This window comes from Pelophylax lessonae (genome assembly GCF_965119305.1).
Source record: "Pelophylax lessonae genome assembly, chromosome: 1".
Classification (NCBI taxonomy): Eukaryota; Metazoa; Chordata; class Amphibia; order Anura; family Ranidae; genus Pelophylax; species Pelophylax lessonae.
This window is the reverse complement of record NC_138768.1, coordinates 869,645,746-869,658,668: the sequence shown is the minus strand read 5'-3', so window position 1 is coordinate 869,658,668 and position 12,923 is coordinate 869,645,746. Positions and strand designations below refer to the sequence as shown.

The following is a 12,923-nucleotide window of genomic DNA, read 5'->3' as shown; positions in this document are numbered from 1 at the left end:
GGATTAGGAAAAATGCACAACGCTCCTCTCCCATCATTCGGCTGTATCAGTAATACTCGGCATGGAGCTGAAGGAGACGTGTGGAGGATTTGGGGAGATATAATGGAAAATTGTTACATGTTACACTATTGGGAATATACATTGTAATAATATTATATGGTTATATTATTGGGGAGATACGATGTAATATTATTACATAATTACATTACTGGTGAGATAAAAGGAAATATTATTACATGATTACATTTTTGGAGAGATACATTGTAGTTTTATTACATGACTACATTATTGGGGAGATACGATGTAATATTATTACATAATTACATCGACAGCGAAAGCGCGAAACATGTCAAGCCTGAGAGCCTGAGCCATAATACAGACGTCCAGTAGTGGAAGTGCCTGACCACCAGATTTTACAACTTCTGAAACTCACCTGTCTGCTATGTTACCGACGCTCGTTGGTGAAATATATTAAGGGAAGTTATTCTATGTATCCACAGTACTCGAGTGGTAGTTGGCATTCATTGGCATAGCGCTGTACATGTGTAATAGGCATATTCTTGTGTCCACAAGTTGTAAAAAAAAATAAATTTTTTATGTGATTGCGTTGTTCAAGAATGAAATAGATTTTAATATGAACACTTTAATAAACAAATAATTGATTTTATCTATGGTTACTTAATATTATGTGCCAGTAAAGTCCGAGCCATTAAGCTTCCCTTTTACATATGAATTAGGACGTGGCACTGACACCTTTTCATGTCCATGGTAACCGCCCCAGTGGGACATTGTATTTTTCTACATTATTGGAGAATTATTACACGATTACATTATTGGAGGGATACATTGTAATATTATTATATGATTACATTATTGGAGAGATACATTGTAATAATATTACATGATTAAATTATTGGGAAGATACAATGTATTAATATTATATGGTTATATTATTGGGGGAGATACAAGGTAATATTATTACATAACTATATTATCGGAGAGATACAGTGTAATATTATTACATGATTACATTATTGGAGAGATACATTGTAATATTATTACATGATTACATTATTGCGGCGCAACGAGATAATTTTATTACATTATTACATTAATGGGGAGATACATTGTAAAAATATTATATGTTTATATTATTGGGGAAATATAATGTAATATTATTACATAATAACATTATTGGGAAGATGCAATGTGATATTATTACTTGATTACATTTTTGGAGAGATACAATGTATTAATATTATTTGGTTGTATTATTTGGGAGTGCCGAGGTAATATTATTACATAATTATATTATTGGAGAGATACATTGTTATATAATTATATGATGACATTATTGGGGAGATACATTGTAATGTTATTACATGAATACATTATTGGAGAGATACATTATAATAAATTACATGATTACATTATTGGGGAGATACAATGTAATATTATTACATGATTACATTATTGCGGAGATACAATGTAATAAAATATTGGATACATGAGGACATTTAATTTATACATAATTGCCAGATTGCTGTTCAACCACTTCGACCCCCTTAGGCTCCAATCACACTCTTGCAACTTGTCATGCGGCTATGGACATCAAAGTTGCATGACAAGTCGAAGCCCATTCTTTTCAATGGCACTCATTCGAATCAGTGCAACTTAAAGTCGCAGCAACTCTAAAAAGGTGCCTGCACTACTTTGGCGTGACTACTGATGCGACTGATCCAGAAAATGTAAAGTCGGATGAAAGTTGCACCGAAAGTGTCATAAAAGTCATGCATGATATTCAGTGTGACTTTGGAGTCGCGCTAGTGTGAATGGAGCCTTAGGACGTACCTGTACATCCTTGGAGTGAAGTGGTTATGATGGGAAGATACGGTATCACCCCGGTATCAATAGTTTCAGCCATCAATGGGCTTTTTTGTTGAAGAGATCCAAGCGGTTATACACCTGATCAATCACTTCTACAGGGCGCGGAAGGGCCTCCCCGCCACCACCTGCCGCCTTTACTGGGGCTCTCCTGAGTGATAAGGGAGCCCGGTACAGCCGCCACTCGGTGCCCATGTACTCTCAGAGGGGAAAAAGGTAAATCTGTACTAGCCAGCCCGGTACAGCCGCCACTCGGTGCCCATGTACTCTCAGAGAGGAAAAAGGTAAATCTGTACCAGCCAGCCTGGTACTGCCACCACTCGGTGCCCATGTACTCTCAGAGAGGAAAAAGGTACATCTGTACCAGCCAGCCCGGTACAGCCGCCACTCGGTGCCCATGTACTCTCAGAGGGGAAAAAGGTAAATCTGTACCAGCCAGCCTGGTACTGCCGCCACTCGGTGCCCATGTACTCTCAGAGGGGAAAAAGGTACATCTGTACCAGCCAGCCCGGTACTGCCACCACTCGGTGCCCATGTACTCTCAGAGGGGAAAAAGGTACATCTGTACCAGCCAGCCTGGTACTGCCACCACTCGGTGCCCATGTACTCTCAGAGGGGAAAAAGGTACATCTGTACCAGCCAGCCCGGTACTGCCACCACTCGGTGCCCATGTACTCTCAGAGGGGAAAAAGGTACATCTGTACCAGCCAGCCTGGTACTGCCGCCACTCGGTGCCCATGTACTCTCAGAGGGGAAAAAGGTACATCTGTACCAGGCACCCGTCTGCGATGTAAGAAACCGGAAGCAACAAGGAGCCAGTTCGGTTCCAGTTTCGGTTTGATGTTTACAAGCTGTTACCTGCTTGTAAAGCATCCAATCAAATTGATTAAATTAATCAATTAAAATAAAAATAAATAAAATAAACTGATTAAGTTGATCTGAAAACAATTAAAGATACAGTGTAAAAAAAAAAAAAGTTTTAAATAAAATAAATAAGAAAATTAAGAAAAAATGTTTTAAAGTGCCCGCGTCCCTCTGTGCTTATGCGCAAATGCGAACGCATATTTAAGTCCCACATGCATATGTAAACAGCGAATGCACCACACATGTGAGGTATCGCTGCAAACGTCAGAGTGGGAGCAATCATTTTAGGCCTCCGGTGTAACTCTAAACTGGTAACCTCTAAAGGCTTTTAAAGTGTCACCAATGGAGATTTTTTAGGAACCTAGTTTGGCGCCGTTCCATGAGCGTTCACAATTATTTTAAAATGTGACATGTATGGTATTAATTAACTTGGCATAACATAATTTTTTATATTTAACCCAAAAAATAGGTATTATATTTCGTGTTTGTTTGAACTAAAATTCATTAAAGTGTATTTTTTTTTCTTTTTCAAAAAAAATCTGCGTTTTAAAAATGGTTGCACAAATATGGTACAACAGAAAAATTGCAACCACCACCATTTTATTCTCCAGGGTTTTAGCTTTAAAAAAATACATATATACAGTATATCTATCTATCTATCTATCTATCTATCTATCTATCTATCTATCTATCTATCTATCTATCTATCTATCTATCTATCTATCTATCTATCTATCTATCTATCTATCTATCTATCTATCTATCTATCTATCTATCTATCTATCTGTAATGTTTGGGGGTTCTAAGTCATTTTCTAGCAAAGAAAAACAGATTTGAACATGTATGAGAGAAAAGTCAGAATTGGCCAGGTTGTAAAGCAGTTAAAACACAAAATCACTATAGAAATCTGTAACCATGCAAATGTGATACCTAATGGGGAGAATAATCCCTCAAACAAAAACCAGCTGCCATTATTTTTTTTAAAAAAGGAATCCCTGGTGATCCTGCCATGAAAGTCCTTGTTCAGGCACTTCTTGTTATAGAGTGACAACACTCTATCCCTGCCTCCCAGGAGGATCTCATAGTATAATATAATAGGATCTACAGGAACATCTTATAGGATGTTTTAGAATGATCTAGAAGAGGATCTTATGCAACGCTATGGGAGGATATAGGATGTTATAGAAGGATCTACAGGAGGATCTTATAGGTTTTTAACAAATGATCTAAAGGAGGAACTTATAGGATGCTATGGAAGGATCTTATAAGATTTTAGAGAAGAATCTACAGGAAGATCTTAGAGGTTATTACGGAAGGATCTAGAGGAGGATCTTATAGGATTTTAGAGAAGAATCTACAGGAAGATCTTAGAGGTTATTACGGAAGGATCTAGAGGAGGATCTTATACAATGCTATAGAAGGATCTACAGGAGGATCTTAAAGGATGTTATAGAAGGATCTACAGGAGGATGTTATAAAAGGATCTATAGGAGGATCTTATAGGATGTTATAGAAGGATCCACAGGAGGAACTCATAGGTCGTTATACAAGGATCTATAGAAGGTAGATAGATCTCATAGAATATTATAGAAGGATCTCATAGGATGAGATAGAAGGATCTACAAGAGGAACTTATAGGATGTTATATAAGGACCTCCAGGAGGATTTTATAAAAGGATCTATAGGAGGATCTTATAGGATGTTATAGAAGGATCCACAGGAGGAACTCATAGGTCGTTATACAAGGATCTATAGGAGGATCTCATAGGATGAGATAGAAGGATCTACAAGAGGAACTTATAGGATGTTATAGAAGGATCCACAGGAGGAACTCATAGGTCGTTATAGAAGGATCTATAGAAGGTAGATAGATCTCATAGAATATTATAGAGGGATGTCATAGGATGAGATAGAAGGATCTACAAGAGGAACTTATAGGATGTTATATAAGGACCTACAGGAGGATTTTATAAGATACTATGGAAAGATCTACAGAAGGCTCCTGTATAATTTTATACAAGGATCTACAGGAGAATCTTATAGAATGTTATAGATGGACCCACATGAGGAACTCATAGGTCTTTATACAAGGATCTACAGGAGGGGTCTTATAGGATGTTATGGAAAGAGCTACAGGAGACTCCTGTATGATGTTATGGAAGGATCTACATTAGAATCTTATAGGATGTTATAGAAAGATCTACAGGAGGCTCCTGTATGATGTTATGGAAGGATCGACAGGAGGATCTCATAGGATGTTATGGAAGAAACTGCAGAACGATCTTATAGGATGTTATAGAAGAATCTACAGGAGGAGTGTGCCTCAGATTCAATGGATACACTTTGCTTACTTTGGAAATGATAACATTTATTAATAGTGGATCAATTGTCTATAACACAGAGTATAGGGGAAACCATTCAATGAAGATCTTAAAGATTTCCTGTCACTTCCTAGGAGTGTCTACGGGACAGGATTTGAAGGAAAGTCTCCCCAATGGCAATGGAAAAAGAAAATGACTTGGATTTTCCCAAAATTTAAAAACAAAATTGGCTCTGGGCACTAAATGTCTTCCAGTTCAGGTTTCCATCTACATTCTACAATATAGTGTAAATATCTGTCTGGATCTCAGAAGCTTATCTGCTGATACTTTGTTGCGAATTGTAAAATTCCAATAATCCTTCGCTGGGCGGTAACTGTTTAGAGAATTACAAATTTCCTCCAATGACAGAACCTGGCTCCGAATTGCAGATTTCCCATTAACCCCCCATGACCGACATCCCGCCGAATGTCTCCTCTACAGGCGTATGAAAGGCGATCCACTCTCCGGGCTCCAGGTTCCCGGCTGCGGTGTCACTCACCCGCCATACGGATCCTATATGTTCAATAAAAAAAGGCCAAGGGGTCCCCTCCGACACCTCCGAAAGACGGAGAGAGACGCGGTAACCCGACCCCCTTCATTTCCCCTCTGTTTCCTCTCTGTGGGGGGACAAAACCTGGACAGACATCGATAATTCAGACGCCGCTTTCCCCTCGTCCTGGATAAACAGGCTTTTTGTTTGGATAAAAAAAGGGCCGTGTTTAATTTTCTTCCTTATAAAAATACAGAGAATCCTAATGAATTTAAGGACAGCTTCCAGCAGGGCCCAGGCACACATCTCAGATCCAAGGCTTGGTGTTTTATAGGCATTTTTTTTAACAGTTGTCTAAATAATGATTAACAACAATAATAATAATATTAATAATAATAGATAAATAAAATCATATATAATAAATAATACTATTATTCCTATTATTTAGTAGCATTAATATATATATATATTTTTTTCTATATATAATATAATGTATATATTACTATTGTATACATATACGGTATCTCACAAAAGTGAGTACACCCCTCACATTTTTGTAAATATTTTATTCTACCTTTTAATGTGACAACACTGAAGAAATGACACTTTGCTACAATGTAAAGTAGTGAGTGTACAGCTTGTATAACAGTGTAAATGTGCTGTCCCCTCAAAATAACTCAACACACAGCCATTATTGTCTAAACCGCTGGCAGCAAAAGTGAGTACACCCCTAAAGGGAAAATGTACGAATTGGGCCCAAAGAGTCAATATTTTGTGTGGCCACCATTATTTTCCACTACTGCCTTAACCCTCTTGGGCATGGAGTTCATCAGAGCTTCACAGGTTGTCACTGGAGTTCTCTTCCACTCCTCCATGATGACATCACAGAGCTGGTGGATGTTAGAGACCTTGCGCTCCTCCACCTTCCATTTGAGGATGCCCTACAGATGCTCAATAGGGTTTAGGTCTGGAGACATGCTTGGCTAGTCCATCACCTTTGCCCTCAGCTTCTTTAGCAAGGCAGTGGTCATCTTGGAGGTGTGTTTGGAGTCGTTATCATGTTGGAATACTGCCCTGCGGCCCAGTCTCCGAAGGGAGGGGATCATGCTCTGCTTCAGTATGTCACAGTACATGTTGGCATTCATGGTTCCCTCAATGAACTGTAGCTCCTCAGTGCCGGCAGCACTCATGCAGCCCCAGACCATGACACTCCCACCACCATGCTTGACTGTAGGCAAGACACCCTTGTCTTTGTACTCCTCACCTGGTTGCCACCACACACGTTTGACACCATCTGAAGCCAAAATGTTTATCTTGGTCTCATCAGACCACAGGACATGGTTCCAGTAATCCATGTCCTTAGTCTGCTTGTCTTCAGCAAACTGTTTGCGGGCTTTCTTGTGCATCATTGTTAGAAGAGGCTTCCTTCTGGGATGACAGCCATGCAGACCAATTTGATGCAGTGTGCGGCGTATGGTCTGAGCACTGACAGGCTGACCCCCCACCCCTTCAACCTCTGCAGCAATGCTGGCAGCACTCATACGTCTATTTCCCAAAGACAACCTCTGGATATGGCGCTGAGCACGTGCACTCAACTTCTTTGGTCGACCATGGGGAGGCCTGTTCTGAGTGGAACCTGTCCTGTTATACCACTGTATGGTCTTGGCCACTGTGCTGCAGCTCAGTTTCAGGGTCTTGGCAATCTTCCTATAGCCTAGGCCATCTTTATGTAGAGCAACAATTCTTTTTTTCAGATCCTCAGAGAGTTCTTTGCCATGAGGTGCCATGTTGAACCTCCAGTGACCAGTATGAGAGAGTGAGAGCGATAACACCAAATTTAACACACCTGCTCCCCATTCACACCTGAGACCTTGTAACACTAACGAGTCACATGACACGGGGGAGGGAAAATGGCTAATTGGGCCCAATTTTGACATTTTCACTTAGGGGTGTACTCACTTTTTTGCCAGCAGTTTAGACATTAATGGCTGTGTGTTGAGTTATTTTGAGGGGACAGCAAATTTACACTGTTATACAAGCTGTACACTCACTACTTTACATTGTAGCAAAGTGTCATTTCTTCAGTGTTGTCACATTAAAGTTTGTCTGTCTTTTCTATGCTTTTAACACAAACAATAAAAAATTGCACAGGTGATCAAATACCACCAAAAGAAAGCTCTATTTGTGGGGAAAAAGGGACATCAATTTTATTTGGGTACAGCGTCGCACGACTGCGCAATTGTCAGTTAAAATAACGCAGTGCCGCATCGCTAAAAAAATGTCTTAGTCATGAAGGGAGGTAAACCTTCTGGGGCTGAAGTGGTTAAACATAATACTTTTTAACTCTTTAAAACCCGACAACTAGAAACTAATTTAACACAAAAAATCAAAATAATTTCAAATTCCTCAACATAGTCGTCTAGATAATTTGCCTGAAGTTGGGACAGAGGTGAGTGGACGCGGCGAGGTTGTATTTTCGTTGTGCGTGGATCTGGGGGGGGGCAGGAAGGGGGGGGGTCATATTACACCGCACACAGGAGATAATGGTGGATTAATAGACAGGTGCACACAGTGCTGTGTATACAGAAGACACAAAGACAAAACTTGTGCAAACAGCTAACAATTAGAACTCATCCGGGACTATCACACGCCCACCGGCCATGGAGGGGACAGCGTCCTGTGCCATCCGACACCTTTTAGCAACAAGGAATGTGAGAAGCAAATAACAGGAGATGACGGCTACTTACTGTCCGATCGTGAATGTGGTCACTGCAACTAACTCTATGCTCCACCCAGGACTGAACGTACGGGGTATCAGCCATCATGTCATCATAGAGCCAGCATAGAGAAATATGGATACAATGTATATATATATATAAGTACTGTATATAGAAGGGTCTTTGTAGAGAAACCATCCTCCAACCCCCCACCCCAACCCTTCTGTTCTATAGGTCTTCTTAGGTGGGTGACAACGCTGTTCAGAAGCCGCAGTTCTGCTCTGAGTCAACTTTAACATTTTCACAGAGCAGACACGCCCACTGCAAGCCTGATTTCAGCGTTCAGAACCCTTCCCCTCCTGTAAGCCTACATTCATACTGTACCAGAGCAGCCACACCCACTGCAAGCCTGATTTCAGCTTTCAGATCCCTCCTCCTCCTGTAGGCCTACATTCATACTGTTAAAGAGCAGCCACGCCCACTGCATGCCTGATTTCAGCATTCAGAGCCCTCCCCCTTCTGTAAGCCTACATTCATACTGTAACAGAGCAGCCACGCCCACTGCACGCCTGATTTCAGCATTCAGAGCCCTCCCCCTCCTGTAAGCCTACATTCATACTGTAACAGAGCAGCCACGCCCACTGCATGCCTGATTTCAGCATTCAGAGCCCTCCCCCTTCTGTAAGCCTACATTCATACTGTAACAGAGCAGCCACGCCCACTGCACGCCTGATTTCAGCATTCAGAGCCCTCCCCCTCCTGTAAGCCTACATTCATACTGTACCAGAGCAGCCACACCCACTGCAAGCCTGATTTCAGCTTTCAGAGCCCTCCTCCTCCTGTAGGCCTACATTCATACTGTTAAAGAGCAGCCACACCCACTGCAAGCCTGATTTCAGCATTCAGAGCCCTTCCCCTCCTGTAAGCCTACATTCATACTGTAACAGAGCAGCCACGCCCACTGCACGCCTGATTTCAGCATTCAGAGCCCTCCCCCTCTTGTAAGCCTACATTCATACTGTTACAGAGCAGCCACGCCCACTGCATGCCTGATTTCAGCATTCAGAGCCCTCCCCCTCCTGTAAGCCTACATTCATACTGTAACAGAGCAGCCACGCCCACTGCATGCCTGATTTCAGCATTCAGAGCCCTCCCCCTCTTGTAAGCCTACATTCATACTGTTACAGAGCAGCCACGCCCACTGCACGCCTGATTTCAGCATTCAGAGCCCTCCCCCTTCTGTAAGCCTACATTCATACTGTACCAGAGCAGCTACACCTACTGCAAGCCTGATTTTAGAGCCCTCCCTGCTCCTGTAAGCCTACATTCATACCTTAAGTGAGTAGCCACACCCACTGCAAGCCTGATTTCAGCTTTCAGAGCCCTCCCCCTCCTGTAAGTCTACATTCATACCTTAACAGAACAGTCACTCCCACTGCAATTGATTTCAGCCTTCAGCCACGCCCACCGCAAGCCTGATTTTAGAGCTTTCCTGATCCTGTAAGCCTACATTTATACCTTACCAGAGAAGCTATAGCCACTGAAAGCCTGGTTTCAGCTTTCAGAACCCTCCCGTAAGCCTACATTCATACTGTAACAGAGCAGCCACGCCCACTGCAAGCCTGATTTTAGAGCTCTCCCCCTGCTGTAAGCCTACATTTATACCTTAACAGATAAGCCACACACATGGAAAGCCTGATTTCAGCTTTCAGAGCCCTCCCCCTCCTGTAAGCCTACATTAACACTTTAACAGAGAAGCCACGCCCACTTCAAGCCTGATTTCAGCATTCAGAACCCTCCCACTCCTGTAAGCCTACGTTCATACCTTAACAGAGAAGCCACGCCCAATGCAAGCCTGATTTTAGAGCCCCCCCCCTCCTGTAAGCCTTCATTTGAGCTGCCCAGAACCATAGAGGACAGAAATATCAGATGTGGGTGGAGTTATCCTTTAATTAAATAAGTCATTTTGTAAATTTTTTGAGACTTGTAAGATGTAGATTGTTGTCACCTGTGTGATCTGAGCCCCCCCGCACCTGTGTGATCTGAGCCCCCCCCCGCACCTGTATGATCTGAGCCCCCCCCCCCGCACCTGTGTGATCCGAGCCCCCCCCCCGCACCTGTGTGATCTGAGCCCCCCCGCACCTGTGTGATCTGAGCCCCCCCCTGCACAATGACAACCCCCCCCGCACCTGTGTGATCTGAGCCCCCCCCCTGCACAATGACAACCCCCCCCCCGCACCTGTGTGATCTGAGCCCCCCCACACCTGTGTGATCTGAGCCCCCCCCTGCACAATGACAACCCCCCCCGCACCTGTGTGATCTGAGCCCCCCCCTGCACAATGACAACCCCCCCCCCCGCACCTGTGTGATCTGAGCCCCCCCTGCACAATGACAACCCCCTCCCCGCACCTGTGTGATCTGAGCCCCCCCTCTACACAATGCCGACCCCCTCTGAGCCCCCCTGCACAATGCTGACCCCCTCCCCGCACCTGTGTGATCTGAGCCCCCCCTGCACAATGCTGACCCGCCCCCCCCCCCGCACCTGTGTGATCTGAGCCCCCCCTGCACAATGCTGACCCCCCCCCCCCACAACTATGTGATCTGAGCCCCCCCTGCACAATGCTGGTATATATACATATATACAGTATAAAGAATATGTCTAAATAATTAGATAAAAATAACAATAATAATAAAATTACCAAAATAATAATAAAAAAAAAAATATATATATATATATATATATACACACACATACAATATATATATATTAGTGAAAATAAATAGTAATAATATTATTATTATTATTATTAAAATAGTACCAATAAAATTTATAGTAACAATAAAATCAATAAAACAATAAATGGGCCGGCACAGTGGTGTAGTGGTTGGCACTTTTACCTAGCAGCAAAAAGGGTCGCCGGTTCATATCCCAACTACGACACTACCTGCTTGGAGTTTGCATGTTCTCCCTGTGCCTGCGTTTGTTTCCTCCGGGTACTCCGGTTTCCTCCCACACTCCAAAGACATGCTGGTAGGTTAATTGGATCCTTTCTAAATTTGCCCTGGTATTTATGAATGTGAGTTAGGGACCGTAGATTGTAAGCTCCTAGACGGCAGGGACTGATGTGTGAATGTACAATGTATATGTAAAGCGCTGCGTAAATTAAAGTACATGAAATAAATCAAATGATAAAAAAATGAAATGATAAAAGGAAGAAATAATAATAATATGTTATTGTTACATACTAATTATAATAATATGAATACATTAAAAATATAATAATTATTATTATTATGTAACAATAAAAAAATATTAAGAATAATACTATTATTTTTAATATTAGGTAACAATAAAAATCAATAAATAAATGATGATAAAAAAGGTTATTATAGTTTGTTATTATAATTAATATAATATTAGTAGTAGAAGAGGTATTAACAATATTAATAAATAGTAACAATATTAATAAATAGTAACAATATTAATAAATAGTAACAATATTAATAAATAGTAACAATAACATCATACTAATAATAATAAACACAGAGTAGCCATTGGGTATTATTGTAGAAGTCGCTGTGTCGTCACTCACCTCTCTTCTGCATGAAGCTGAACAGGTCGTCCAGGAACTCTTTCCTCTTGGGGTCCTCGTCCAGCTCATACAGCTGCGGAGAGAATCACACAGTCTGCGTTACACATTCGCCTCTATGAAAGGTCAGAGCAGGAATAATTAACATCCATTATCCAACACAGAACCCCCATGAGGGGCAAAAACACACGGAGCGGGCAGTGAGCGCTAATCTCCGCGCTGCCAATCAGAAGACCAGAACAGGGGGGGGGGGGGGGCATTCATGGAAGTTTAAAGGGTCACTCCACCCAACACTGATCTTTCAGTACACACTGGAGAACAGGGCCGCTGATAGGGGGGGACCACCAGTCCTCCTGTAGGGGGCCCGGCACACAGGGGGGGGGGGGGGCCCAACAGCATGGAGAATCGGTGCGGTCGGGCAGGGGGGCAACAACAGAAGGAAGCCCTGTGTGGCTCTCTGCAGCAGCTGAAAGCCAGTGTCTCCTCTCTCCTGCTGGCTTTCAGCTGCTGCGGGGAGAGACACAGACACAGGGCATCATTCCTGTAATTGCTTCTACCACACTGATCCCCCTCCCTGTTCTGCCTGCTCTTCCCATCTGCCCCCCTTTCACTGTGCCCCCCCCCCTTCCCACAGCGCTGCAGGCTTCCCTGCCCTGTAAAAAAACAAAATAGTAAAAAAATAAATAAATAATTAAACATTGTGATAAATTTAAAAAAAATCGTAAAATAAGATAATTGTAAACATTTTCAACATTTAAAAAAAAAAAAAAAATTCTTGTTCTTTTTTCATTGTAAAAAAACAATTACAAATGGCTAATTCACACAGGTTCTCTGTTATGTTTTTTTGTCTGCTAATAATGATTTTAGTGTACTTTTATTGAAAATATTGTCTTAAAATATTGGGGGGGGGGGCCCTGCCAGGTAGGCTGTATGGGGCCCCGTGATTTCTAACAGCAGCCCTGCTGGAGAACTTAACCACCAAACATCTGCATTCTGGGGTCTGCACACCTGCCCGGGG

General features: G+C 42.2%; 1 protein-coding gene across 1 annotated transcript in view; it reads right to left on the bottom strand.

Annotated features, from left to right (window-relative positions):
* The window catches only part of ARID3C (AT-rich interaction domain 3C), a 288,981-nt gene that overhangs the window by 101,576 nt on the left and 174,482 nt on the right, over positions 1-12,923 (bottom strand). The window contains exon 3 of the mRNA XM_082243022.1: positions 11,909-11,981. Coding sequence (XP_082099148.1) covers positions 11,909-11,981 — 73 coding nt within the window. The remainder of the gene's footprint in view (positions 1-11,908; positions 11,982-12,923) is intronic.